Source organism: Scedosporium apiospermum (genome assembly GCF_000732125.1).
Source record: "Scedosporium apiospermum strain IHEM 14462 chromosome Unknown SEQ_SAPIO_0176, whole genome shotgun sequence".
In the NCBI taxonomy this organism is placed as follows: domain Eukaryota; kingdom Fungi; phylum Ascomycota; class Sordariomycetes; order Microascales; family Microascaceae; genus Scedosporium; species Scedosporium apiospermum.
Window position 1 is genome coordinate 164687 of NW_015971877.1, and position 27490 is coordinate 192176.

General features: G+C 52.0%; 4 protein-coding genes and 2 pseudogenes across 4 annotated transcripts; 4 read left to right on the top strand and 2 right to left on the bottom strand.

Annotated features, from left to right (window-relative positions):
- Positions 1-1764: 1764 nt before the first annotated feature.
- Positions 1765-2358, top strand: SAPIO_CDS10603 (annotated as a pseudogene; the record flags this gene model as incomplete).
- Positions 2359-2869: 511 nt separating this feature from the next.
- Positions 2870-3799, bottom strand: SAPIO_CDS10604 (Uncharacterized protein; the record flags this gene model as incomplete). Its single annotated transcript, XM_016784168.1, has 2 exons — positions 2870-3002; positions 3090-3799. The coding sequence occupies 2 exons, from the start codon at positions 3797-3799 to the stop codon at positions 2870-2872; spliced, it is 843 nt and encodes a 280-aa protein (XP_016638408.1).
- Positions 3800-7260: 3461 nt separating this feature from the next.
- On the top strand, positions 7261-9669 carry SAPIO_CDS10605 (Acyl-CoA synthetase short-chain family member 3, mitochondrial; the record flags this gene model as incomplete). Its single annotated transcript, XM_016784169.1, has 4 exons — positions 7261-7654; positions 7815-8359; positions 8435-9161; positions 9227-9669. The coding sequence occupies 4 exons, from the start codon at positions 7261-7263 to the stop codon at positions 9667-9669; spliced, it is 2109 nt and encodes a 702-aa protein (XP_016638409.1).
- A 1944-nt stretch (positions 9670-11613) lies between these two features.
- SAPIO_CDS10606 (uncharacterized protein) lies at positions 11614-12671 on the top strand (the record flags this gene model as incomplete). Its single annotated transcript, XM_016784170.1, has 4 exons — positions 11614-11619; positions 11677-11749; positions 11990-12277; positions 12388-12671. The coding sequence occupies 4 exons, from the start codon at positions 11614-11616 to the stop codon at positions 12669-12671; spliced, it is 651 nt and encodes a 216-aa protein (XP_016638410.1).
- A 2027-nt stretch (positions 12672-14698) lies between these two features.
- On the top strand, positions 14699-17068 carry SAPIO_CDS10607 (annotated as a pseudogene; the record flags this gene model as incomplete).
- Positions 17069-17472: 404 nt separating this feature from the next.
- On the bottom strand, positions 17473-18661 carry SAPIO_CDS10608 (Quinone oxidoreductase PIG3; the record flags this gene model as incomplete). The annotated part of the gene is made up of 3 exons (XM_016784171.1): positions 17473-18102; positions 18198-18580; positions 18649-18661. The coding sequence occupies 3 exons, from the start codon at positions 18659-18661 to the stop codon at positions 17473-17475; spliced, it is 1026 nt and encodes a 341-aa protein (XP_016638411.1).
- Between the last annotated feature and the right edge of the window lie 8829 nt (positions 18662-27490).

Genomic DNA, 27490 nt, shown 5'->3' on the forward strand with positions numbered 1-27490 from the left:
CTTCCTTCGATAGATGAGTTGAAATAGACGGAACTTGCGTTTACCCCAGCACCCTAAAAGCATCGATCAATGTTAGGTACCGGGGACGGAGGAAGAATTGCTGCAAGGGAAACTACTGACCTCGTGTTCAGCCGCCCCTTTCTTGTCCAAAGCCTCTATCCAGGTCCGGAGCTTATCGGCAATACTGATGAAGCCACTTCAGAACTCCTCTGCAAGTTTTCCCATGTATGTGTGCTCCTCCTGAATAGGAAGAGGTATTATTCCATTCAGAGTGGCCAACTCCTGGTCAACGATCAAGCCCACGTTCTTGCCTATGATCTTAGTAGGGTGTGCTTCGAAGTAGCACGCAATCTCTAGAAATGAACCCCCCCCCAACGATCTTGTTTCTTGACGAAGTCGGCGGACCTGTTGTTGATTTCGACCAGCGTTTTAGACTGCTCTTCCAGGTCCTTCATAGTTTCCTCCTTCGTCTCAGAGAATACTTTCAGAAGTTGACGTCCCAGAGCGGTCCGTCGCGCCCGCTTGAAACTGAAAGGTGTACCAAGGAATACTATGTCGATAACTTTATCTATGTCGCCCTCTTTGTCCCTTTCAGAGCCTGTCATCGGCGTGGAGACTGCATCGGCACAGACCAGACCACCAAGGATGTGAGCGACGAATATGATGGGCCTGTCTGTCTACATTATACCAGCCAAATGCGTTCAGCCAGCAACACTGAAACATGATAAGGGGCCAAGGCTGGTTCAACTTATTGTGCGAGTACGATTGCGCAGGCCGGCAAGGTTGTCGAGAAGGGCAGCCGAGTGATCATGGATGGTGGCGTTTGGTGGGACACTTTTCGGCCCATAGAGAGGATAAAAGTGAGCTATGGCAGCTCTATATCCGAAAGAAAGCACCCTGGCGTTTGGAACTTTGAGTTTGAGCGGATCTTTAGGCCAGAACACCGGGACTGGGTTGCGCTCGGTCTTCTCAGTTGTCCAAGTCTTGACTCTGCCGCCATTCAAGGCATGTATGGAGATATCACAACTTTTTGCCATCCCGGAGCCAATATCGGGAGAACACAGGTTTCTTCTCGTACGTCTCCATATGGAAGCATTGGAAGCGGCCAAGTTTAGCAGGCATGTGAGAGACGAACTCGGGGCTCCACACAGCACTATCGTCGACATACGACGACATCCTCCGGCTCATTGAGCATCAGGGAGAATTTGAGAGGAATCTAGCCGTGTAAGCCGTATCCTGGGTCGCGTATGCTTCCCGTCCACTTAGAGTGGACGAGTCGCAGCATATCCTCGTAGTACCACTCGGGGACACTGCATTTGATCCATTGAGAATTCCGCGAATAGAAGACATTGCGGGGTTCTGTTCCAACTTCACCATCGTGCAGCCGGCGTCTAACACGGTTCGACTTGCCCATCCCACAGCGGGGGCATACATGTGTAAGATTCGCGAGCGCGACGATCGTTCAAAGACTTCCGTGTCAAGAGTGCTCTCCTCCGCGGCACTTACCTTTCCTTCCCCATTCTAGAAGACCCTGACGATCAGCTGAGGGGAATATCATTCACAACTGGTCTCCGCGATGACCCCGACTCGTGCAGGCCTCGCGATCTCTTCGACCAGGTTCAAGCGCGTCGGAACGAGGAAGATCCAGTAGAGAGGCTGCCTTTCCGGACGAAACTCCAGGTATTCCGCTTCGCGGAATACGCGGCAGTGTATTAGAGCCATCATCTCCGTCTGATGGAAAATCAGGCCAGTGATGAAGCAGTCATGGCCATATCGCTCGCAAACAAAATCCTCTCCGAGCGACCGAAGAGAAATTCCTACTCACGGATACTCCACGAAACCGGCATGTATCCCCCCCTCCCCCCCGGCGAAAGTTACCAGGAGACTGGAGCCCTTGAGAACCGCCCAAGTTACTATCTGCGCTATCTGGACAAGATCGGTCACGGAACTACCACCAATATCTCTCCTTCCCCAGAGATCACACCCTTGCACCTGGCGACGCATATGCAATTTCCGGGTCTCGTGCAGTTCTTCCTCCTCAAAAGGTCAATGATGTACACCAAAGACCATTATGAGTGGGCGCCTCTTGCTGCCGTTCTCCAAGGCGGCAACGTGCTGATAGCCAATATATTCCTCGAGGCAGGAGCAGATTTCGAAATCAGCTCTAGGCTCAGCTGCTGCCTGCTGCTGTTCGAGGCACAATCAGGCCACGGCTATGGGAGTTTTATCCCCAGCGTCTTGGATCATGCGATCGGGCTTCAGCATCCCCTGGTTCGCTGTTTGTACCGTGTTCTTCCGAAGTTGGTCCGCTTCAGCGATCGAAGCCTTCGCGGAGGTTATCAGGAGGCTTGTCCCTAAAAAAAAAAAAAAAAAAAAAAAAAAAAAAAAAATTTGGAAGCGGCCTTGCAAAGATGTTTCCTCGCTGGAAACAAGCCTAGTAGTAGAACAAAACAGTGGCGAACTTCAGCCTGTTCTCCTTGGGAAGCAGGAGAGAGCTGGAGAGCTCCGGAAGGATGATTTTCTCAACATGAACCCAGAGGAAATCCTTAAGATTTTTATATTTCATTTGTAAATTCCTGTGACGACGCAAAACGCCACCTCGGAATCACAAAGACAAAATCGTATTCATGCTACATTATCGCATCTCTCGCTTCCCAATGCCATGCAATATACCGTTCCATGCCCCATCCCGCGTGAACCCGTCGCTCAATGCACCCAATCCCTCCCCTAAACCAAGAATGCTGCTGATGCTACAAGAATAAAAAAAAAAAAAAGCTCCCCTTTCGTAGCCAAGGTTGGAAAAAAAAGTGAGCGGCGGTAGTGAAAAGGAGATTCGCGAGGAAAGGAATGCCGTGAAGCTTCTAGAGGCTCACGTCTTCGGGTTCGGCTTGTTCGGTTTGGTATATATTCCGAACACGCTTTGCTGTCCGGAATGCGCAATCTTGAGGTTCGAGAAGCGTGCCTCTTGCAACCGCCGCCCGGCCTTGAGGCTCTCCAGTACCCTTTTCGCAAAGTAAGCATAAACCCTTGAAGTCGAGGTAGGAGAGAGGGAGAGAGAGAAGAGAGAAAACGAAAGAGGGGGTACTCACCATTCAACACCAACGTACTTGATCCCGCAACCCCCGACCCGCTTAATCTCCCTCTCAAGCTTCCCCGCTGCCAATCCGCCGCCGGCTCCGCTCCCCACTCTTCCCGGCCGTCCTAGGATGACGTGCGTAACCTGCCGCCTCCCCAGATGCAGCGACATCCTCCCGCCATTCTCCACAATCACTTGCTTCAGCTTATGGTCTGATATTAGTGGATGGGTACTCCCATTCACGTAGATCACGACGCCGTCAAAAATCCCCCTCTTCCTCTCGGCTCTCTCATCCTCCTCTTTCCTACGCAGCATCAATCTTTCCATACTAGTCAACCGTTCGTCGTCCGCCTCATTTTCCGTTCCTTTTGTATCCCCAGGTAATAGCGTCCCCTTCATAGCCCCGGGCTTCATCAACATATCGACAACACTGACCTCGGCCCTTATCCTCACCGCCTTCGACACAGCCATGCCCATCTCTTCCACGAAATCCTCGGACCCTCTTCCCACTTTATCGTACATCCTCACACCGCCTCCCCTACCGCCCCCATATTGCGCCGTAAGCTTCGCGTTTCTCGAATCCCTCCAGTGTGTCCCTGCGCTAGACGACTCGGCGCGCTGGTGACCTGTTGACGAGCTGTTCCATGGGTCGTAAATTGCACCGCGGTGGAGGGGCTTGGTTGCGCCTGGGGGGAGGAGGGGTAGTGGCGGTGGTGGCGGCATTTCTTCTTCGTTCTTCTTGCTTTTTTCGGATTTCGTACAGGGGTCAACCAGAACAGGGATGTTGACGACGTCGATGCGGTCAGTGTTGGATTCAATTCGGATACGGTGTTCGGGGGTGAGATCGAGAGGGTATCGGTAGTATAACTGTTGAAAGAATGGAGAAAGGAACGAGAGGGACAGAGAAATGTTAATTTTCTATTCCTTTCTTTTCTTGTTTTTCTCTCCCTGTCGTTCAAGATCCTTTTTTTTCCCTGAAATTCGAGTTCCGAGGATAAACTTGAAGGTTCGCAATCCCCATCTCACACAGCTGGAGAGTTATCCTTGACACAGGCAGAGTCGTAAAAGATTGGGTTGAAGAAAGAAAAGAGGGGTTTTCCGTCGCCTAAATACCTCGTAAATGGAATAAAACGCGTGTAATTACTTGTCCGACTGTCTCAAGTTACTACGGGACACACATTCCTTTTATCAATATTTCATTTCACGAGATCCGCCTCGGCAGGTTGCCAAAGTGACGCGCAATCACGTGACCTAATCATGGCTTGTGACCCTTGCTTGTGATGGAGTAATAAGAAGAAGGAGGGAGGTCTCAGCAAGAGTATCACGAAAGAAATCAACAATCCTCTTGAACAGAACCAACAACCCCCGGCCCAAACAAACGACGAAGGAAACCTTATTCTTAAAAAAAGGTCTAATTTCTATCATTTAAATTGGCCCGATCGGCTGTGGCGGCGCCACCAGACGGAATTCCCCAATGTTCCCCGGCTTGAACCTGGGGAGCGTGCAAATTGGGACACTGGTAGTAACCATTGCCAGCTCGAAGATTCAGGGAAGCAAGGGATTAATTGATACTGAGCGCCCCGATCCCGGTGCTCTTGACATTCATCATCATTATTATTAGTATTCCCCCTTGTTTTTCACTTCAGTTTTGGTCGTCTTGCAACGAGATATAGAGCGCAGACTGCGGAGTAAGAAACACGACGTAAAAGTCGGAGTGTTACGATTTCGTGTTACGATTTCGGGTTGAAGGGGCTGTTTGCCTTGTGCTTTGTAGGTTTCTGTGCAAATGACGAATATCCTAACGTATATTCATTACCAGCCTCCCGAGACTGTATTGAGGAATCCCTATCGCCACAGTTCCTCCTCGTTCCAACATAATCTAGGTATTATCGCTTGAAAGTACAATTGGTCCCTCTCGCTCGGTTGATAAGACAAGAGTTCCTTCCTCAGCCATGGCCCGAAGAATTCCTGGATTCCACAAGCCAGGAGCTGGCCGGAAAAGAACGACGGAACGAAGCATTCTGAGGTCGGGAAGGGAAGGGAAGGATCCGACAACTGCTAAACTGAGGTGGAAAATAACACCATGGTAGAAAGCTGGCTCGACGACAACCGACAAATAGAGAGTCACATGGGAATTGGTGCAATTATTCAAAATCGCGGAGACAGTCTGCCGATCTCTCCCGGCCGAAGTCGAAGGAATGCCACGGGAACGTCAGCTGAACCACGTCCTTTTATGTTTGACTTTGAAATCATGTTGGATCAGGGTAATTTGCGCAGAGACTGGAGGAAGGACTCTTTTTTTTTTTTTTTTTTTTTTTTTTTTTTTTGGTTCTTCTATCGCCATCGATAACACGGGCAGACGTCATGTGGCGCTTCGATCCCTGTTAGGCATCAAAGTCGGGTCGGCGGGCCGCAAGGCTGGCGCAAAGACAATGAACTGCGGCCAACTACGAGGCTGCATTCCGGTCGTACGGCTCAGGACCTGGACTACCGGTCTGCAGCCAAGGTCAACTATTACCGGTTCCACGGATAACTACCGGCGGCAGGGATGATGCCGGGTGTTTTCTTCAAACGCTCATGGCTCACATGGGGCGCAAAAGCCATGGACTGGCCAAAGCCAACGAGGGCTTGGCTTACATTTTTCCCGGGTTCCAGCGCTAATGCGTTTCGGAGGCGCAACCAGCGCCCACGAAACTCGCGCACACCTGCCTGCTGCCACAGGATTCGCCGTTTTCGCCAGGTCTGACTTCCTATTCCGGGAGAACCTGCAGAGGTGCTAAGGTGGACAGGGACAAACAATAGCCGAAAGTAATGCTAGCTGGCACCCTTGGGCCAGGGGACGCCAGGCACATGTTGAGAGGGATAGGAGTTGCTTCCTCGGTTATGTCTCCTGGCCTGCGACCCAATATCTGAGCCTCTCTTCGGACACCTGGATAGACCCACCTCCGGCTCTTATACTTTTACAAGGTTCGAGTCTCCGCGGCTGCTAGCAAGTACCGTAGAGTGGGGACAACTAATTGCGACAATGGAGACACTTGAGGGTCGAAGGGTCGAAGGGTCTTGGTGTTAGTGCCGGACCGCCACGAGGGGCGTAAAGCTTTCTATATTGAATAAGGGAGCACCGCTCAGCTGGAATAGGCCAATTGGGGCTCTACAAGTATGTTTTTCTTCACTTCGAGCTTATAAGCTTGTGGCAAGAGTTGTCTGGGACGAATTGATACCCTATGTTCGTTCCAATGGATCAATTGATGGTCGACTACACTAGACTGAGGCAGCTAACCCAGCTGGAGGGAGGGCCTGAAAGTCCCCTCCCCTCCACTCTGTAACTACGTATTTCTCGAAAAAGACCCACCAATTGAAAATGAGTCACCGTCCGCAAAGAGCTAAGAAATCACCATTATGCGAATAGCAAAAAGAATAATAAAACCAAAAAGTAAAGCGGAAAAAAATAAATAAAAGGAAATAAAGAAAACAAAAAAATAAGGGTCCAGACCGCAGATCAGGGTGATAACGATAACACCACATCGCGGCATCGCCCGGACCTCTGGAGTGGGGTGAGTCTTGCTTCGATCGCAGCCGGACGTGGGCCGACCGCCCTCGGCAAATAGAAAGCGGGAAAAGCGCGGGGCTGAATCAGGAAATCCGGGGGAGCGGAGAAGGGCGGAGAAGCCGCTTATCTCTTTTCTACCCAAGACCGTCCTAAAAATCTTGTGACGGAGCACGAATTATTATTAGAAATTTGGTCAGCAAAAGTACAGCGAGTTTGCGAATTGCCTTTGTGAACTACAAAAACTACACTAGTTGTACGAAGTGACGAAGTGACTTAACAACGTGAAAGTGTGCAACTACGGCGTGCGGGGAAACGGAAGTTGGGGAAAGCGCGAGGGAAAGAACCTAAGGGCGAAGTCGGTCTCAAGTCCACGCCGTTCCCAGATCCACGGCACGGTTGACTGGAATGAACTGAAATGGCGATGACGAAAGTTCCCAGGTTCGCGCTGACTCGGTCGCTCCAGTCAACATATATCAATAGAAGAGCACCCCGTCTCAGCTGGCCAATTCATCGCTCCGGAACACAACCACAACCCTTGCCCCAATCGAAGAATCTTGGCGGTCGTGCCAGAGAGTTTCAAATTGACGCGGTGATTTCAGTCCAAAGAAGGACGTTCGTCTCTACAACCGTAGCCATGGCTGGTGGCGCAGACTTGCATCATCTCCAGGACGAGGTCCTGCATCATTCTCTCAACGACCCCAAGACCTTCTGGGCTCACCAGGCCGATCACCTCCACTGGCACAAGAAGCCCACCTCCATCCTGGAGATTTCCGAGAAGAAGCTCAAATCCGGCGTCACCCACGATACCTGGACTTGGTTCCCGGATGGAGAGATCTCCACCTGCTTCAACTGCGTTGACCGCCACGTGCACGACGGTCACGGGAGCGCGCCAGCCATCTACTACGATAGCCCCGTGACCGCCACCAAGCAGACCATCACCTATGCGGAGCTGCTTTACGAGGTCGAGACTCTGGCCGGTGTGCTGAGGGAGCAAGGGGTGAAGCGTGGTGATGTTGTTCTTGTTTACAGTATGTCTCCCCCCATATCAATACGGTATACCCTTAATCCCATTTTCCCCGATTCTGAGCTAGCGGGGGTTTGCCCTGAAGAGATGTGTGCTAGGAGAGGCCGCCGGCGGCTTATACACCTGAAAATGTGAATGAATAAAATGCTAAATTCCGATTGCAGTGCCTATGATTCCGGCCGCCATAATTGGTATCCTAGCTATTAACCGTCTCGGTGCCATTCACGCCGTCGTATTCGGTGGCTTTGCTTCCAACGCCCTTGCTCAGCGCATCGACGCCTCAGCACCCGTCGTGATCCTTACATCATCCTGCGGAATCGACGGAACCAAGCCCCCCATCCCTTACAAGCCCTTGGTAGAAGAGGCCCTCAGGCAGTCTAAGCACAAGCCGAGCAGGACTCTTGTGTGGCAGCGCCGCCAACTGGCCTGGCCACAGGTGAACGAGCAGCTGGGAGAGAGGGACTGGGCTACCCTGGTTAAGGACGCCAAAGCGAGGGGTGTCAAGGCGGACTGTGTACCGGTGAAGAGTACGGATCCCATCTACATTATCCACACCAGCGGAACGACTGGCTCGCCGAAGGGTGTTTTGAGAGATGCTGGAGGCCACGCCGTCGGGCTGCATCTTTCCATCAGCTATCTGTTCCACATCCATGGTCCGGGATGTGTGTCATTCACTGCCAGCGACATCGGCTGGATTGTCGGCCACTCGGTAAGTTTTTGGAAATCATTTAATTCCATCCTTGGGATTGTAGATGGAACAAACCACTTACACGCACATATATAGTACATTCTATATGGCCCGCTCCTTACTGGAGCTGCGACGGTCCTCTACGAGGGCAAGCCCGTCGGAACGCCAGATGCAGCTGCCTTCTGGCGCATTGTCGAGGAATACAAAGTAACCACCATGTTCACGGCCCCGACGGCCCTTCGCGCCATCAAGCGTGAGGATCCCGAGAACAAGCAAATCGACCGCATCGGCAAGCGTGGCGGCCTCAGGACCCTCAAGGCCCTTTTCCTCGCTGGCGAGCGGTCCGAACCCGCCCTCATCTCCATGTACCAGGATTTGTTGGAGAAGCACGGCGCCATTGACTCCCACGTCGTTGACAACTGGTGGTCGACGGAAGTTGGCTCGCCTATTACGGGACGAGCTCTTGTCCCCCACGCCGGCAAGGATAGAAAGACGAAGGAGAGGGGTCACGCGCCTCCCAAGATCCGACCCGGCAGCGCGGGTAAAGCCATGCCTGGATTCGACGTCAGGATTGTGGACGACCATGGCAAGGAGGTTCCTCGGGGTGAGATGGGCAACATTGTTCTTGCTCTGCCGTTGGCGCCGACTGGTTTCAGGACGCTGTGGCAGGATGAGGACAGGTTTTACAATGGCTACCTGAAGCGGTTTAATGGCCAGTGGCTTGATACGGGTGATGCGGGATGGATTGATCACGAGGGTTATGTTCACGTTATGGCCAGGAATGACGACGTTTTGAACGTCAGTGCTCATCGACTGTCTAGCGGTAAGTTACCTCTCTCTCTCTACTACACCAGACCAAGACCAAGTCTAACAATATTATGTTCACAGGAAGCATCGAGCAAGCCATCACCAACCATCCCCTCGTAGCAGAGGCCTGCGTCGTCGGCATCCCCGACGAGCTCAAGGGCCAGCTCCCCTTCGCCTTCGTGACGCTGCTCACATCCGACCACCCCACCGCCGCTGTGCCCGACAAGAAGCTCATCGCCGAGATCCAGAACCTCGTCCGCACCCAGGTGGGCGCCATCGCCACGCTCGGCGGCATCATCCAGGGCAGGGGCATGATTCCCAAGACGCGATCGGGCAAGACGCTGAGGCGTGTGCTGAGGGACTTGGTGGAGAACGCGGTGCATGGGGAGGTTGATAAGCCTGTGACCGTGCCGTCGACCGTGGAGGACGCGGCGGTTGTGGAGGTTGCGAAGGCGAAGGTTAAGGAGTATTTCGCCGTGAAGGGGGCGAGTCATCGTCCTGTGGAGCTGAGGGCGAAGTTGTAGTTAGAGTGTGTTTACTCACGTATAGCTTTTGAATTGATGAATTTTGAATAGCAAGCTTAGTGTCGGGGCATCGTAAGTGAGCTCTGTACAGGACTGAAAGTAAATTGAATGATGTGCTTCAATTGCTACCGAGAGGACATGCCCACAAAACTCCAGACCTCATTCTCCTCCCATTCTCAATCCGAGTTACCATTCGGCCGCGAAGGCCACTACCAGTAGATCTGTCTGTTTTTTGTAACCGCCAGAACCCACCACCACCAGAACTCACGATGGTGGGCCAGAGAAGAGGGAAGAAGAACTGTCCGTCGCCACAACCGACCGGGTAATACTTCAGGGACGGCAGTTCCCACCACAACATGTAGATCGAGAATGCGATCATCTTTTCTTATCATAACTTTATTAATATTACTTGTGAATTACAGTACTGACCGTCGTCAGAACCGACGAGACTTCTAGCCACGACAATACCGCCATCCCCTTGAGTATCTTTGACTACTTAAGGTATGGCTTAGCTTGTCACTTTTTGAAGTTCTTGGAGGATGAGGTGTAAATAATTCAGTTTCCTAGTTGATATCTCTACAGTCTTAGATACAATGCGTTACCAGTAATAGCAACCTGTCCCATTCCGGGAGGCTCACCAGGAATCTTAAATATCGTTCCCTGGTGTTTCCACCCCAGGGCTTAATCGTGCAACCCCAAGTCAAACGATTCATACAGCCCTTCGTCCAAAGGGAGAAAAGAGACGTTCGCTTGAAACTCAACATGAAACTCGACGCAAAAAGGTTATTAGGGTTAGGTGCTACAGTTTCTCGGCGCCGCTCGTGGGGAATTATCTCCTGTGGACAAACACCAGGGAATAGCACTCTCTTCGCCATCATGTTCGCCAATACGTCGCTGAAGGTCATCATCGACATCTCGAGAGGCTAGACGGCTAGGATGATCTAGAGACTCATAAGGGCGCGGTTGCTGGTCGGTGAGGGGCTGGTCGAGATGGTTATCGTATATAGACGATTCCCTGGACTTAGAGGAAATTCTCGTCGAATGTGTTGACTCCGTCAGCAAACTTTGCGACGCAGAAGAGTGGCTAGCATTCGCTACTTGGGAAACGGCCGTTGGATCGACATACTGATCAAATTAATTAGTTGGGCACACCAATGTGGAAGACCTAGAGTACTTGCCCCTGGAAGATGACGGAGATCTGGGGCGCCGTTTCTTGAGAATTGAGCAAGATTCTTGGGATATAAAGTTCAGCCTTTGTGACCTCTGAAGCAGGGCGTTCGTTGTTTCGACGGTCGAGTTCTATATCAAGGCACCCAGCTCGAGCCAAACCTTCGATAGCCCATCCCAGAACGCTGGGGGTGGGTGGTAGTCATCTGGCGAATTGGATTTCTTTCTCGTCCGAGATGGTTCGTTGGCAACAAGTCTCTTCCCCTCCGATGTATGGTCGCCTAGAACGGTCTCGTTAGTGCGTTGTTTCTTTACTGCTCGATCATCCTCGGCGTAGGGTGTCTTTCGTTTCTGCGGTCTCTTTATGAGTGTCATCGCGTAGAAAGAATCCAAGAGGAGAGAAGTTCGAGGGGTATTCAAAGAGTATTGGAAGCCATCCTAGCACTGCAGGCCTCAGTCTGAGAATGTGGGAATCTGGAATGTACCTTTGTATGCCATGCTTGCTGGAATGCATGCACCTCTGACCCGTTCACAGATATGGGAAGCTTCGAGCCGACTCCGACCAAGAATTTTCCAAATTTAGCTGAAGCTGAGGTAAGATGCAATGGAATGGCCTGCCAAAGGCGCGTGTCACAGCTGATGGATCCAGTTCTGAGGATATAATTGTCCTTGTCTGCCAGCAGCGAGAGCAAGCTTGGGATTAACTCCCTCCTTCTTACAAGTTCTCGCCCTCTACGTTTTTGTTCATTTTACCACAACTGCCTAACATTGTCCAATATGAAGGTGCGAAACTGCTGCTCCCTCTAGGCTAAGACAGCCATATTCTGATCCTTCTTCCAGGACATCATCATCAATGATAGATACCGCGTTGACCGCAAAATCGGCGAGGGAGGCGGCGGCCTTGTATATTCCGGTGCGCTTCCCCAGATCTAGCAACTGAACCAAAGCTCACTAGGACTCAGGAATCGATAACCAAACCGGCGAGGAGTAGCTCTAAAGCTCTCACACATCAGTGAAGGTCCAGAAATACTCAGGAGTGAGGCGGAGACCTACAAGGCGCTGGCCGGGGGAGTAGGGATACCACGATTTTTTTGGTTTGGAGAGGAGTGTAAATACTACGTGCTAGCTCACGAACTTCTTGGTCCATCGCTAGAGGATCTGTTCAACTACTGCGGACGGAAGTTCTCACTCAAGACTGTCCTCCTCATTGCTGATCAGGCCATCTCTCGGATTGAATACATCCACTCCAAGGGCTTTCTTTACCGGGACATCAAGCCGGAAAACTTTGTCATGGGCGTCGGTCAGCAAGGCAATACATTGTACACGATTGACTTCGGCCTGGCCAAGGAGTTTAGCCTGGCAGAGTTGCATCGAAAGAACAGACTTTGGATATTGTATGGCACCAGACGTTATGCGAGTATTAACAATCATAATGGAAAAGGTATGCATTACATCAAGCGCGATTCCCGCCTCTTTACTAATTCAACGAAGAACAGTCTTGGGGGGATGATTTAGAGTCCCTTGGATACACGTTGTTGTATTTTTTGCGAGGCTCCTTGCCGTGGCAGGGTATGGAGGCTAAGCTAGATGAAGATGGGGATGGGGAAGGCATGATTAGAGACAAGAAGATGGGCCTCTCTGGGGAAGAGCTCTGCGAAGGATTGCCAGGAGAGGTCGAATTCGCCACGTTCATCAACTACGCACGATCTTTACGCTTCGAGGATGAACCTGACTATGCATATCTTCGTCAGCTTTTCAGCCGCCTATTCCTCGCCGAAGGGTTCAAGTACGACAACGTGTTCGACTGGACCGAGAAGAGATTCAACGAGATCTAGGCCGAATTCGCCGATCCAACGCGTTCATCAACAGAGGGAAGCAGAGACTGAGCCAACGGCGAGGACGGCTTCAGCACCTCACATTACAGCAGAGCAGAAAGTCAAGCCCCTATTGAAATTTTGGAGGTTGAATTTCTCCAAAATCAGATACCCAGATGCAAATGAAACGATTTCGTTATGCTGCTCGTGACCTTTTGAGCCGTACCCCTTCGATTTTACCTGGCCTTTCCATGTCAAACAATACGGAGAATAACCCGCCTTCCTTCCATCTTCTGAAAACACCGCATCCTTGACCTAGTTTGAATAGTTCCCGTTTTCCCAAAAGATTCTCGTTCACCCTTTGCAGCTACTTCGTAAAGTAATAGTTGTAGGTTTTCTATTGCCTTGATTCTTAGGAGAGAGGTCGGGTATACAACCTAGTCTTCTAACCCCCTGTCTACTGTTCCCATTCATAGGGTTACTGGCTTTGAGCATTCAGAGCAACAGGCGAAAACGATGAGATTGTATGAACAAATGCTTCCGAGTACTTCGCACTTGTACAACTACTCGATTTCTATCTCAGTGAAGGCCATGTTGCAGGCTCCGTATGTTACCAGCGCCCTAGGAGTTGAGGATAGGCACTAAATGATGTGCAGATCCGGCGAGGCTGAAGTCCCATTTATGCCCATTAGTATCATTGATTGCAGAACGGCTGTTCTTACTCTGCTCAACGCACTTAACCTCTCTGTATCTTCAATATGATGACGTTTATGCGTTGACTTCAGCGCATCTCTAGAGCACACTCCAGCTAACGGCTAATGCCAGTGACACCGCACGACGGACAAGAATAGATGTTAGTTAGCTAGCAGAGACCGAAAAAAAGAAGGGAGAAAAAAAGGAAAGAGGGAAAAGAAAAAGAAAGGGAACAAAAAAAACGATGCCCTCACTCGGATTTGAACCGAGGATCTTTTCATATCGCTAGTACGAGTGAAACGCCTTACCGCTTGGCCATAAGGGCGAATGAGCTGATGAGCACTCGTTGGCGAAATGTCGAGCTTAACGGCATGAACAAACGTCAGCTACTCTTCGCAGTTAATCCTCGCATTGCCAGGTCGCTTGTTTTACGGAATTCTAGTTTCCAAGAGCACACACAGCACGACAATTCAACCGCAGAAATAAGCATGTTGGGAAATTCTTCAATTGTACGAAGTAATTAATACTTCGTAGTGATCTCATTCAAGCGAACTTCGGTGATTGATGCTCCACTTACCGTTAAATTTCAGGGTCTTAGACTCTGGTCCCGGCCCTGGACCGTTTCGTTTCGGAGCATGCATGCCCCTGACTCTGGCCAGTTGATGCCAGACGTTCTCGCTGCTGATGAAGGCTTCGTCGTGTACACTGCTTCGTCAGACAGGTACAACTGTACTTCGCGATTACCACGGCGATGTGGGGTTCAGTAGTCAAGGTTGCTACGCCAACACGCCAAACGGCGCGGAAAGCTCGAACTCAATTCGTCGAGGGCCCAATTGATCCAGCGCTCCTTCTCGGATTGGATTGATCCATGCAAGTATGTGTCCACAAGCAGCAAGTAACTATGTACTTTGTCGTACTGTGGACTTCGACATGGCAACGGCGACCCATCAGCCATCAGCCATCGCCAATCACCCATCATCGTCATCGTTTCTCCTTGACAGTCCAGAAAAGAAAAAGAAACAGAACGAGAACAAGATATAATAAACATCACTCCACCTCCAAAATATTAGTTCCAAACTAATATCCCAAGTCTCGACACGCCAAACTTAAAGCCTCCACCAACGAAGATCCAAAGGGGTTCGAATTTGATCACCGATCCTTTTCTTCTCCCTTTCCGTTCTTCTCTCCCTTTTTTTTTTTTGACCGTCTGCTTTAAGCGTAGATCGATCCATCAATATCCCTGTTGCATTTCATCCAGTCCCTAGGACAATTTGAGTTTTCCCCCTTTAAAACCGTCAGGGCCGCACAACACACAATTGATAACCACCGCTTCCATTAACTCACTAATGGCATCAATGGCCACTCCGCTATCTCCGGCAAAAGACTCGCTTCTCAACATTGCAGCATCACAGCAACAACAACAACATCACCAGGAGCAGCAGCATTCGACGAGTCAGCGCCACACCGCCGTCTACAGTTCGAATTACGAGGTGACGGCCTCCACAACCACAACCATCGAGGCGTCTCACGCCAACGCCAACACCAACCACCACATCCAGGGGTCGTCAATTGGCTCAGAAATTCCAGGTTTGGTCAACATCCTCAACGTCCACGACGACGCCTCCTCCTCCTCCTCCTCTTCCTCCTTCTCCTACCCCTCCAACAAGGAAAACATCATGTCCCCTTCGCCCAACAAGACGGCGCGCCATTCGCGCGTACTTTCAGGAACCGAGCTGTCCCCCCTCAAGATCCTCACCGAGGCGAGATCGAAGACCGCAACGCCCGACTCCGTCTCCACACCCGATTCGGGAAATTCCCCTGCCACTGCGGTCACTGCACCCGTAATTTCAGCGGCGTCGGTGAGGAGCCCTAGGAAGGTGCTCTCGCCTGTCAAGAGGTTTCCCATCAGGGTTAGCGTACCCGGTGCCCATGTCGAGGCCACGCCAAAGCCCGTAGTTCAGGAGAGGACATTGACCATTGACGAGGCCTTGAGGGAGAATGCCGGTCTGCAGAGGGCCATTCAGATATTTGAGGATGATGATGACAGCCCCGTCGAAGACGATGATGACAATACCGTGAATTTCGGATCCGGCGCCACGGCTACCATACATGAATTCCACGACGAACCTGCCGGCCCGGACGACACGATGATCAGCACCTTTAGCACATTTTCCGCCGTTCCCAACATGACCATGTTCGCGAACCTGCATAATAGCCCCATGAGGCAATCCCTGATGGGAGAGGCCACTCCGCGAGCAAACGCCCGTACGCCCCGCGCCAACCCCCCTGCGACCATACCGGAATCCGGCAACACGACAAATCTCCTCATGGAATTCACCGAACAGCTCCGCTTCCCACAAAAGACGCCCACCCATGCGGGAACCCTCCCACCGTCGCGCACAACACCCAACCTCGCCGACCCGACGACCCCCGCCCGCTCCTCGGTAAATCTCATCGATTTCGATATCCCGCCCATGCCCACGCCGCGCAGCATCCCCAGCATCACGCCCCGTGAGCTCGAGAGCCTCAAGTCCAATTTCCTTTCGGAAATCAGCAGTCTCAAGGCGACGCTTAGCGGCAAGGAAGCCGAAGTGCAATCCCTCAAGACGGCGGTGGCTGATGCCGAGCGCCGAGCCGGCGAGAGCATGGAGCAGTTACGCGAGGAGCGGTCGATGAGGGTGCACCTCTCCGCCGAGAAGGACGGATGGGAGAAGAGAGGCCGCGAGATGGAAACGGTGCTCAGGAAGGTCAAGGATGAGATTGTGCTGAATCAGCGGGAGAGGGAGGAGCTTGAGATTAAGCTGGACGAGAGCGAGAAGCGACGCGAGGCTGCTGAAATGATGGCTCAAGAGGCCGAGAGCAAAATCGCGGGCATGAAGGCCGGCAAGGCCACGGAGGAGAGGGAACGAGCGGCGGCGGGCGAAAAGACTCACATCAACGGTACGTCCACGGCTAAGGAGGTCGAGATCGCCGTCGAGAGGGTGGCGCGCGAGCTCCACGCTCTGTACAAGAGCAAGCACGAGACCAAGGTGGCTGCGCTGAAGAAGAGCTACGAGAACAGGTGGGAGAAGCGCGTCCGCGAGCTCGAGGTCAGGATCGAGGAGCTCGCCGATGATAACGAGAAGCTCCGCCTCGGCCGCGACGCCACGATGACACGCGTCGACCCGGGCCAGGTCGCCCTCGATGAGGAGCGCAAGGCGCAGCTGGCCAGGGACTCTGCACAGATCAAGGAGCTCGAGGCCGAGATTGAGAAGCTGGAGGCCGTCGTGTCGACGGTGAAGATGGATAACTCGGAACTACGCCAGCTGCTCGAGCAGGAACGCGTCGAGAAGGGTGAACTCGTGCAGGTCGCCGAGGAGCTCATGGCCATGCAGCAGACCTTTGTGGCTCCTACTCCTGCTCCTGCTCCTCCACCCGCGCATGAGAACCATCACGCGGCGCCGGCACCGGCACCGGCGAGGCCGGCATCGAGGGGCACGATCCCTTCAGTCCTCAGGACACCAGCTTCCAAGAGGATGTCTATGCCCGAGGGACCGAGGAGTGCTACGAAGTCAGGACTGAGAGCTCCCGGATCATATGCTGCAGCAGAGTCGAAGATTGGACGCTCTGCGGTGCATGAGCGGACCAGGAGTAACGGCATTGGAGGGGGCCTTCCGAGACCCCGGAGTGGTATTATGAGCTCTATTGAGAAGATGGGTAACTATAGGGGGCGGGGAGGAGATTAAGCGGGACCGGGAGGCAGTATTTGGCTTGGGATTGGAATGCGGAATGAGGTTTCTTTTTTTGTAATGAGAGAGCAGTTTCATGCACATGCTCGTCTTGCTGACTTGGGGGAGGATGACTTGGGGTGGATGTGTTACGAGATTAATGAAGGCCTGGACTCCCTCATGTATTCTAGGTTCGCATATATGGATTCCGGGTGTCACGGCGTGATCGGGGGGCTGATCAGTTCCGTATGTCCTTTTTTTTCCCTTCTCTTTTCGTCTCTTCGCTCACTCGCCCTCTCTCCTCTGTCCATAACACGCTCGGATTGTACGACAGTTTTTTTTCTTCCTCGCCAACGAGGTGATAAACCTCTAGGCGATGCATTGAATCCTTGAAATATCTAGACGACAGACCCAACCTTCTTTTACTCCCACGGTATGGTGCACACAATCTTACCCTTGTTCTTATTCCCTTCCATAATCCGATGCGCTTCCTGGATCTGGTCCCACGGCAAAACCGTATCAATAACGACCTTCAACTTACCCTCCTCAAAATCAGGGATATACTCCTCCAACGCATCCCTTAACCTCCTCTGATACTCCTCATCCCTACTCCTCAGCGTACTCCCCTCAATCCTAACCCTCTTATACAACACAGCCGCGATATCCACGCCCCCCTCAATCTTCCCGCCGCTCAACAACGCCAACAAGACAATCCTCCCATCCCTCGCCACGACGTCGATGTTCTTCTGGAAGTAATCCGCCCCCACGAAGTCAACAACGACGTCGACGCCCTTGCCGCCCGTGACGTCCCGCACGCCCTGGACCCAGTCCTCGGTGCGGTAGTTGAAAGCCGCCGTCGCGCCGAGCGAGGACTGGATGTAGGCGGTCTTTTCGGGGGAGCCGGCGGTGGCGAAGATTTGGGAGGCGCCGAGGCGGCGGGAGAGTTGGATGCCGGCTGTGGAGACGCCGGAGGCGCCAGCATGCCAGAGGATGGATTTACCCTCCGAGAATTCACTTATGAGGGTGAGGGCTTGGGTTGCGGTGATCCAGGTCTGAGAGTTCGTCAGCCTCTATTCCGAATTAAGATTGGCAAAAAGGGGGAAAGAAAATGAAAAGAGAGGAGAGAAAAAGAAACGAGAGGCCTCACCTCCGGGATCCCAGCCGCCACCTCCCAAGACATACTCCTCGGCTTCCTAAGCAACATCCCAGTGCTCACGGCGATATACTCGGCATAAGCACCGCCATACGCCAAGCCGAACACCTCATCGCCGACCTCGAACCTATGGCGGCCGGAATCCTCGTGCGCCTCATCCCGGGGTCCGAGAGAATGCACCACGCCGCTGAACTCGACGCCGAGGGTTGCGGGGGCCTGAAGGGGCACGGGATACCGGCCGTTGCGTTGGAGGATGTCCATGCGGTTGATGCCGAAGGCCTTGACGCGGACGAGGGCCTGGCCTTTTGCTGGGACGGGGGTGGGGGTGTCTGAGTTGATGAAGAGGGATTCGAGGGGGCCGGAGCCGCCTTTGATGTCTATGGAGCTCGAGTTAGTTATTCTGGGCTGAGGGGATGAGGGGTTGAGTAGGCGAGAGGGGTTATACCGATAGCCTTCATAGTGAGAGAGTGAGAACTCTGGAGTCTGAAAATGTGAATTGAGGTGAGATGAATTTGGATTGAGCTGAGCTAGATATTTTACTGTTTGTTTGTGATGAAGGGGTCTTCAGGTTCGTGTGCGCTTTATATCGGCCATGATCGTGAAGCTCGTCGTTCGTCGTTGCGAACTAACAATTACACGGCAACTGCGATTGCGAAAGCTGACAAATTCAACGACTTCGTCATCGATCCAAGTCCATCTCCTTCGCTCCTTCCATCAATTACAAATGATATCATCGCCAGCACCAGCACCAGCGCTAGACTCGCTTCGCTTCGCTGCAACGAAGGTGGAAAGTCTCAGAATGGAACATTGAAGCTATCAATTGCCCCAGAGATGAGGTTCATCTCCAGCAGTCTGCAAGCAAGTCATCACATCAAAACCAGGCTACTCCCACTCCCGCGCCTGCACACCTTATCTCACATATGCATCAATCCCCACTGCACGCAGCCTTCTTCCTCTTTTTCTGGGGATGCAAAATGACCTCAGATCCCTCACCTTTTTCCATCTCTATAATACCAGTATGAAAAATAATCCAGCGCGACATACAACTACGAAGTAAAGGCGAGCGAGTATACTAAGACCGGAAAGGGCCTGCAAGACAAGCAGGAATGAAGACTAAACCCGGAGTCTCCTTCTCTCCTTTGTAATCTGCCGACTCGCCCCGGAATTTTTGAAGTTATCCTCGGGTAATATGTTACTATATCCCTTCACACATGAGGGGCCACTCGCTTCCCCCTTTGCCGTCCCTTTCAAATCCGCTGTGCATCATTGCCGTCCTTTGTCTGCTTGACGAGGCGTTGCATACTTCTGCTTTCGCTTCTGTTTCTACATCTGCCCCCGCTGCTGTCCTTGCTTGCTACTTCTGCTCGACACAATTGGATACAAGATTGGCTCGAGACAGTAGACAAGTAGACAAAGCAGCGGCGACACAGGCCTGAGCCGAGTTCATCGAGTCGGGAAGCATTTCTCTTCGAGCGTCACCCATCCCTCCCCAGTCTATAATCTCCTGCTGTTTTCTCTCTTTTCCTCCGCTTGGCTCGCTTGCTCGCCAAATCTCACGCCGGAGTGATCCCCCCTCCCCATCCCCCCTTTGTTTATATTCCTGCGGCTAGGTAGGTTAGCCTTTGACAACAGATGATGTATAGCATCGAGGACTATGGTACACACTGTGGAAAGCGGCCTTGATAAAGCTCCGGTTTAAATATAACAACCGAGATGCAAAACAATCAAAACGACGTTTGTCAAGATAGAGTTCTCTTCCCTCTTCTCTGGACCTCATGCCTCAGCAGCGCGATGAAGAATGTCGAGGCAGAATACATAGAAGAGAGGGATATGGACCGGAACTGCGCCCTCTCCATGTCTCCCCCTCGCTCTATGATCTGGCCATCTCCCTCTTCCACTCCCCAGCTGACCCTTTTATACGAGCCCGCGTACATGGGATGTTGTGAAGCTTGTATACGCCCCTCGCCAATGTGTGCACCTTCCTTGCTGTAGGCTGCAATGTGTAATATCCATCCCGAATGATGCGGGCTGCCCGCAAGCCAATATCTGGGGATGGGAGAGATGGGCGAGATAGATACAGAGAGAACCTGGCTGGGTGTGCGAAGGATGTCAGTCAGTCTATCTGTTACTCCTCGTCCATGCACCACCTTCTTTTTATTCCCCTATTCTTTCACCCTATTGGAGCCCGATGAATGAAGGTTCCAAAATCAATGATAAAGGGGATACCGGGTTCTCCTCTTATATCTCTCTCGCAGGGACCTTCGTCTCTCACGATCGGGCCCTCTTCGAGGCACGAGGATGGGCTCGCGGTCTCGGTTAGAATAGGATAAATGGAACCATCGCTCCTGAGAAAGGTAAATTCACCCGGGCATGCGATATTGACAGGAAGAGAAAGAGGGCAAGACCAAAAGGAAAGAGAGAGAAATAGTGGCACACTAAAAGCTTCATTTCGTTTCCCATCCCCTTCAAAGATTGCTCAACCATAGTCGCAACTCCCGCCATCTTTTGGCCAGGCTTTGGCCCCCCCTTCAAGGACTGACCCCGGAACCCAGGACGGCTGGCAGTATATCTGAGCTGTATTAAGACTTCCCACTCCCCGGCTTGAAGGGTTCATGCACTTGCAATTACAGGACCAGCCTTAAACCTGGGGTTGATCTCTGTCATGCAGCGCCCACGACTACGACACTGCGCAATTTTAACTTCTGTTGGTCTTTTAATTCCCGTCAAACCAAGTATACCTCAATAACCAAGTCTTCCCCTCCCCTCTTCTTCCCTCAACTTGATATTTTCCGTTTTGTACCAGGGTCTCTGCCAGCTTGGCCACCACATCATAACGCTACGGCTACTATGGACAAGGGAACAGTCCATTAAGGAAGGGGGTGTATTAGGGTAAGAGGGGAAAGTAATAAATGAAGTGGTATGGGTCGATTGGAGAGGCGGATGATTATTCGCGAGAGAAGCGCCCTCTTCACTCGCCTCGCTCTCCCTGACACAAGCACCCTTCCCAGCAGAGTTGCTCTCGATTGCGCCGAGAGTCCCCAGCCTCTGCCGACCCTCTCCTCGCTTTCGTATGCCACCCACCCAATATATTGAGCCCGGACGACTTCGTAATAAAATATGAAAAAGAAAGAGAAAAAAAATTCATAGCGCGCTGAAGTCAGAGTGGCACTTGACGGCGCTATTGTGGGTAACTCCGCACATCCATCACATCCACATCCACATCCACATCAAATGGTGTGGTAGGTAGTCTTTTTCAGGCAGGGCACAGACCCGCCATGGCCTGGCAATGCACCAAGCAGCGTAGCGTGGGCGTGTCGTGGTAAACGTACGAAGTAAACTGTGGGCTCGTGTGCTCGATCGTTGAAACATAATCGTTCCCCCCCCCCCCCCCCCCCCAAGTGATGATCAGAGCGGGTCCTTGCACCTTTCATTATTCTGCTCAAAACTCGGGTGAGCACGGAGGAGAGACTTTCAAAGGAACACTGGTCGAATGGGGTGAGAGGTATCAGGTAGGCCGCTACACTAGACCACCGTATCCGCCCAGAGCCAAGAGCCGGTGCAGGTTGAGCTCGAGCCAAATGTTGAGACTTGCCGTGAGTTCTCCGTTCTGTTTTCTCTCGTCTTTTTCCCCTCTCCTACCCGCTTTCCGGATAGCCAAGGCTTCCCTCGTCGATCCTGAAGTCTATTCCGCCTGCCACCCTTACCCACACCCCCTCTCGCGCTCACTCAGCCCCTGGATGAACGGATAGCCATTAGCGGGGAATCTCCTCCAGGCTGAGCTCCATCCTGCCAATGCCACGCCTAGTGTAGTTCCTTTCCCGAGTCTTGGAGCCAGGCGGTCAAATTTCAAAACTTAGCACAGTTCGCATCTTGCGACATCAGCAGAGCAAAGGCTAGGCCAAGAACTCAAGAGTGGATGCTAATCCCCCAGATGAGAGGGGGTGGGCTTGGGGTGTGTGATGGGATCAAGGATAGAGGTAGTATTGCCGGCCGGCCGACCCCGAGCGGGCCTCTCGAGGAAGACAAGAGAGGGAGTACCAAGATGCAAAGCCAGAAATAAGACTAAGATGTGCGTCTTCCGCTTCCTTCCGTCTTTTTAACTCGTGTGTGTCTTACAGGTGCGCGGTAACCAAGGAAGGGTTTTTCTTAGCTTTACTTTCGAAAAATTTCTTCTTCCCTTCAGGCAGCAGTGTAGGCTGCCAACCATATCATCAACAATAGCTCCATTACTGTGGATCCACTGGTGATGGGCGTTGATGGGCGGCATAATGGGACGGGACGGACGCAATCCAGTGTCACAACTGGGGAATGCGGAATCCGCACCGGGACAAAAATACCAGGGTGTGAAGGCGTTGAAGCATGACATACATGATCAACGACACTGCGGAGCTACTCGTAAAGAACTGCGGGCCAGATCTACTTCGTATCATGGTCTTTCCGCTCGCTTGCCCTCGCTCGCCATCAAATTACTCCATCGCATCAATGGACGTGGTCTTAGCGATTGGATCACCAACAGTAGATGCGGGGGAAGGACGGGGAACATTGAGGGGGTTAAACACCCACCCTTCAAGGTCCTTGAGCCGATATGAGGTTGCAATCGTAACGACAAGAACAGCAGAGATCTGTGCATTCCGTTATGTGCCCGGCTCGACTTGATTGATGCTCCTGCCAGTCCGAGTTGCAGTCGTTCCACAGGGCCGAAACGAGACGAGCAGAAAAAGCTTTTGCATTGCTTGTACATCCTGTACGTGTATGCTGCTGTATGCGAGGCATAGATGCGTCTTTCTTTGGATAGCCGCGATTTAGAATGGCGTATCATATCCTGCGAAGCAATGTCTTCCTCACATTCTTCCGCCCCGCGTTTCTGGGGAATTTCTGTTTCCGTTCTTGCACCCCATCCGGGTCGTCAAACACCCTCCATTTACCCAACTAACCTCGTCTTCGACAAGGGCCGGGGGTGGTGAGTGATACACCAAGGAGCAAAAGTGGGAGTGGGAAGCCCACCTGGGACGTAATACTCCGTTCAAAGGATTCTGTGGAGAGGAGGTGTGAAGTCGACATCGAGACCATTGCCCCTCCCGCTCGACACAACCAGCCTTCATCATCTCTCGCCCTCAACAGTGCTTCCGAACCCCCAACAAGTATCCGCCAAAAGGTTAGTGCAGTTCGCGGTATCATTTCATCCATGCCACACTGGTTGTGGACCTCGACTGACCACCCCCAGGAGCGGACACGGGTATGGATTATACCGTTCAGTCCGTCGGCTCTAGCAGAACCTCCTGCCTGATCGAGGAGGAGGATCTGATCGACCCTTGTGGTCGCTCCCTTAGAACCCTGTCCTCTCTGTGGCAACCGACCCTCCTTTCCTCTGCAAGACGGGCAACTCGTCAGCCACTTTTTTTCTCGAACGGAAGTTAATAAGATTAAGCAGGACGATGATGCGAATCTAGGAGGAGCTAAGAAGTGGCAGGGACAGTATCGAGGCATGTTTCAGTACTCAATGCCGGTGTTAGGGAGTCACATGTGATGTGATTCCTGTTGTGTAAACGACGGGCTGCTTCGACACCGTCCGCCTTGTTGGAAATGTAAGAGCCGACGAGCCCGGCATCTCCCAACTCCCAACTCCCTTTGATCAATGCGTGCACTGCACGGCACTGCTTCTACATATTGAGACCCAAGTCAGCTAGTAGATAATCACAGCTTGCGTACTTGTACCGTCGGCCTGGCTGGTAAGCGCATCGTGCGTATTGCCTGGCATATACCTCGTAGGCTCGAGCCAGCTCCTGCGAGTGCGGGAAACTGCTTGATCGAGACTCTCTCCCTGGGTTTGGGAACAAGTGACCGGCCTTGTGTGGTGTGAAGCAAACAGGAATCCAGAACCGGTAAGATTGGCGAGTCCGTCTCGGGCAATAATACTACAAGGAGATGGGCTTCTGGCGTCTGCATCCCTATTCACAACTTGATAGCTTCACCTATACTGAGGTATTCACATCCATATTCATCCATCCCAACATTCCAAGTCGGTCAGTCTTACCACGTCTAGCCACGACTCGCACCACGTTTTCCCGCCCAACAATAACATTGAGGACCACGTAAAGTTTTTTTTTCCCTTTCATGTTGGCATCGCAATTTCCCCTCTATCACTCCTTGCTTCTTTGCGCCACCTACGACCAACCCTGCTCGTACAACACCTCTCGGTCGCGGCCCTTCACCTTTCCTTTGCCATGCCACCGCCTTTTCCCATTTGCTTTTTTGCCCCCTTCCTCTTGTTTCCCTCTCTCGCCTTCCTTTCTCCTCATCCTGTCATGCTTCGTACATTCACTCCGTGACGTCGGAGCCCCATTCTTTCCAGGACAGTGGCCTGTCCAGACCCCCGAGGAAAAAGAGTAGAACGCTACGTGTACGCCGCTCTACTTGCGTAGACGTGTACACTAACTACACAGCTGCTGGAGTATCAACTGATAAGGTGGGCCTGTAACCATTAGACACTTCGCGAATAAGAGAATCTCGGGTCAGATGCTTCATTTCATTTGTTATTCCGAGAGATTGACTCGCTGAGCTGGTCCCCGCTCCCCACTCTGCCGCGTCTTGATGATGGTGGTCAATGGCGGCTTCTTCATCTAGGGCATTCTCGGTCTCCACAGGGTATGCCCCGTCAAGCTTTTCTACGAAGTCCATAGACCCAGAGAGCCCTCTCCATGTGGCGGTTTGATCGTGCGAGGTAAGATTAAATGAAAGTACTCAGTATTCAAGGCGACTAGCGACGTCCGTGATTACTCGCAGGATAAATCAAATGCGGATCGGTCCGTGTTGTTGTCCGTTCAAGATACGGGGATAGACCTCGTGAGAATCGGCCTCCTAAATGGGAGCCTTTATTGAACACCGACGGATCAATTATTACCCTTGCCTTTTCCACTTGATGTTACTTCGTTCGTGCGTGCTTGAGTCAAAGTGTGTCGTTGGGTGGGTGGGGCACTTGGCATGCGTCCGTCCATGAGGCCAAGGCTGAGAGTCGCCGAGGGTCCTTTCGTGTTTGCTGTTGCATTCTCGTAGATCCCTCGCAACGCTGGCCAGGCCATCGACATCGGCCCCCCTGTGAAGTTGCACCATGCTGAACCTAGCGTCTCCATGTTTGGCATCCTACACCGAGGTTAAAATACACTAAAACGGGGGATGTTGAAGCAATTTACGAATGCGAACTCTATATGAGTACTTCGTACTTCGTAGAGCACTCCGTATTGTGCCATTGGTTGATCTTATCAATTTGTGAACGGAAGAGGAACTTTCCATGTTTAAGGATGAAGACAGTCAAAGCTCCCTTGTAAGGATTGCATCCCCACGCATGTGCCTTGCGCCAGCATTGCACATCTGTTAAGACGTAGCTGTGACCCTGCGACTCCATGAAGGAAACACTTTTAGGGCTTACGCAGGGCAACGCAGAGCGACGCAAGGCAACGCAAGGTACATCATTGTTGCTGCACCGGAGGGTTGGACGTATGTACGAAGTAATGTATGATGTAATTGTATGTAAGGAGTCAAGGACGAAGCAGCAAGTAGGGTACGATGCAAGCGCGACTGCATCTGGGAAATTGGGACGGACGCGCCGGGTCTGCCTCAATGGCCAGAATCGCCCGACGCGTCGCAGATGTACGAAGTACGAAGTAATATTGTCAGACTGCTTCGTCCCATGTCATCGGCGCATACATCCGCACGAAGTTCGAAGCGTAAGGTCTTGCGCGATAAGGCTAACAACTAGTATAGCAGCGACCCTGCAACAAGGATATCGGGCTGACCTGCATCGCTGCGTCTTGATTCTGGGAAGAGGACTTTTTCTTCTTTCTGGACTAATGTGAAAGAATGACGATCCTACTTTTCCATGATGCTTCCAGCGCGATTCGAAATGCACTCGCATGCTCTCAATGACAGACATCCTGGTAGGAGCAGGTTCCAGCAGCCGGTGTATGCCGCTACGTGTATCCTGGTAGGCGCATCCAGCCCATACTCACGCCCATCCTGTAGCTCCTAAAAATATGGAGGAAGGGGGTTGGTAAACCCGATGCCCTTGTGAGAATGGAGCTGAGGCTGAGAATACAAAAGAGGCAATAGAAGCCAGGGTTGGCTGTGATGTGATGAGACAACACGCAGTTGATCTTGCCTCAGACAGGCAAAATTGGGGAGGCGAGGGTTAATGGTGCGAATGCAAACAATTCCAAGACCGAGAAGAGGGAAAATTTGGCCTCCAAAGGGTTCTCTTGGCTCGTAGCAGGCCGGCGACCGCCACGTAAAACCCTGGGTTCCCCGTAAATCCAAGGCAGTGTGCGATAGCGGGCAGTAGAGGGGAGGCCTGTTTTTAGCCAGCCACCAGGCAAGGACAGCTTGCATCACCCCGAAATGCAGAGAATCTGAGACATCAAGAGTGGCCATGATGTAGAAAGAAGCAAACAAGAGCGCATCGGTATTCCGTAGCGCCTCACACTAGCTGTTGAATGCACTTCCTCGTCATGCAATGGTTTAACGAAGGATAGTAAAAAGCAATCCCTACCTCGTCGAATGAGAAGAACAATAATCTGTACACTTCGGAGGATGATGCTGAAAATATGCGCAGATACTGACTGGCCTGTGGGGAGTTGTATTGATGAGAAGAAATATCTGAGACAGCGCCATGGCTTACTTGGCTGGCCCGGCCAGCCCAGGCCACCAGGGCTGTCTCACCCAGCTGCGTGCCAGTTTGAATCTCAAGGACCGACTCCTAATACGGGACGACTGTAGTTTGGATGGCAGGTGGGTGTTTCTCTGGTCAGAGAGACAAAGAGAAAAAAAAAAAAACGCACCCGCCCCCAGAGTTTCACTGTTGACTCTGGCTTGCACTCTTTGATCTGAAGAGATCAATTGATCTCATGATGCATGATGCTGAAAGGCCTCCATGGGATCTGTGTCGTTCTTGCCAAGCTGACTGATTACAACGGTTGAGAAACGGCGAGTTGGCGAAAAAGGAACTTTTTTTTTTTTTTTTCTCTTCTTCTTCATCTTATTTTTTTCTTCTCTTTTCCTTTTCGCGTCTGGTCCTATCCGGTGTCTGCTCGGTTATGGCGCAAGGCAGAATCTGGAGATATCGACCCAGACCCCTAAATAATGCATCGCTTCGGGGCTCTTGACACCTTCGTCTCGACCTATTACTGGACCACTTCACTGAGTTTGTTATTACGGAGTTCCTCATGGCATTTCGGAAGATAGCAGCTCGGCGAATATACCAGGTAGTACGGGTGGGTGTATCATGAGAAAGTACA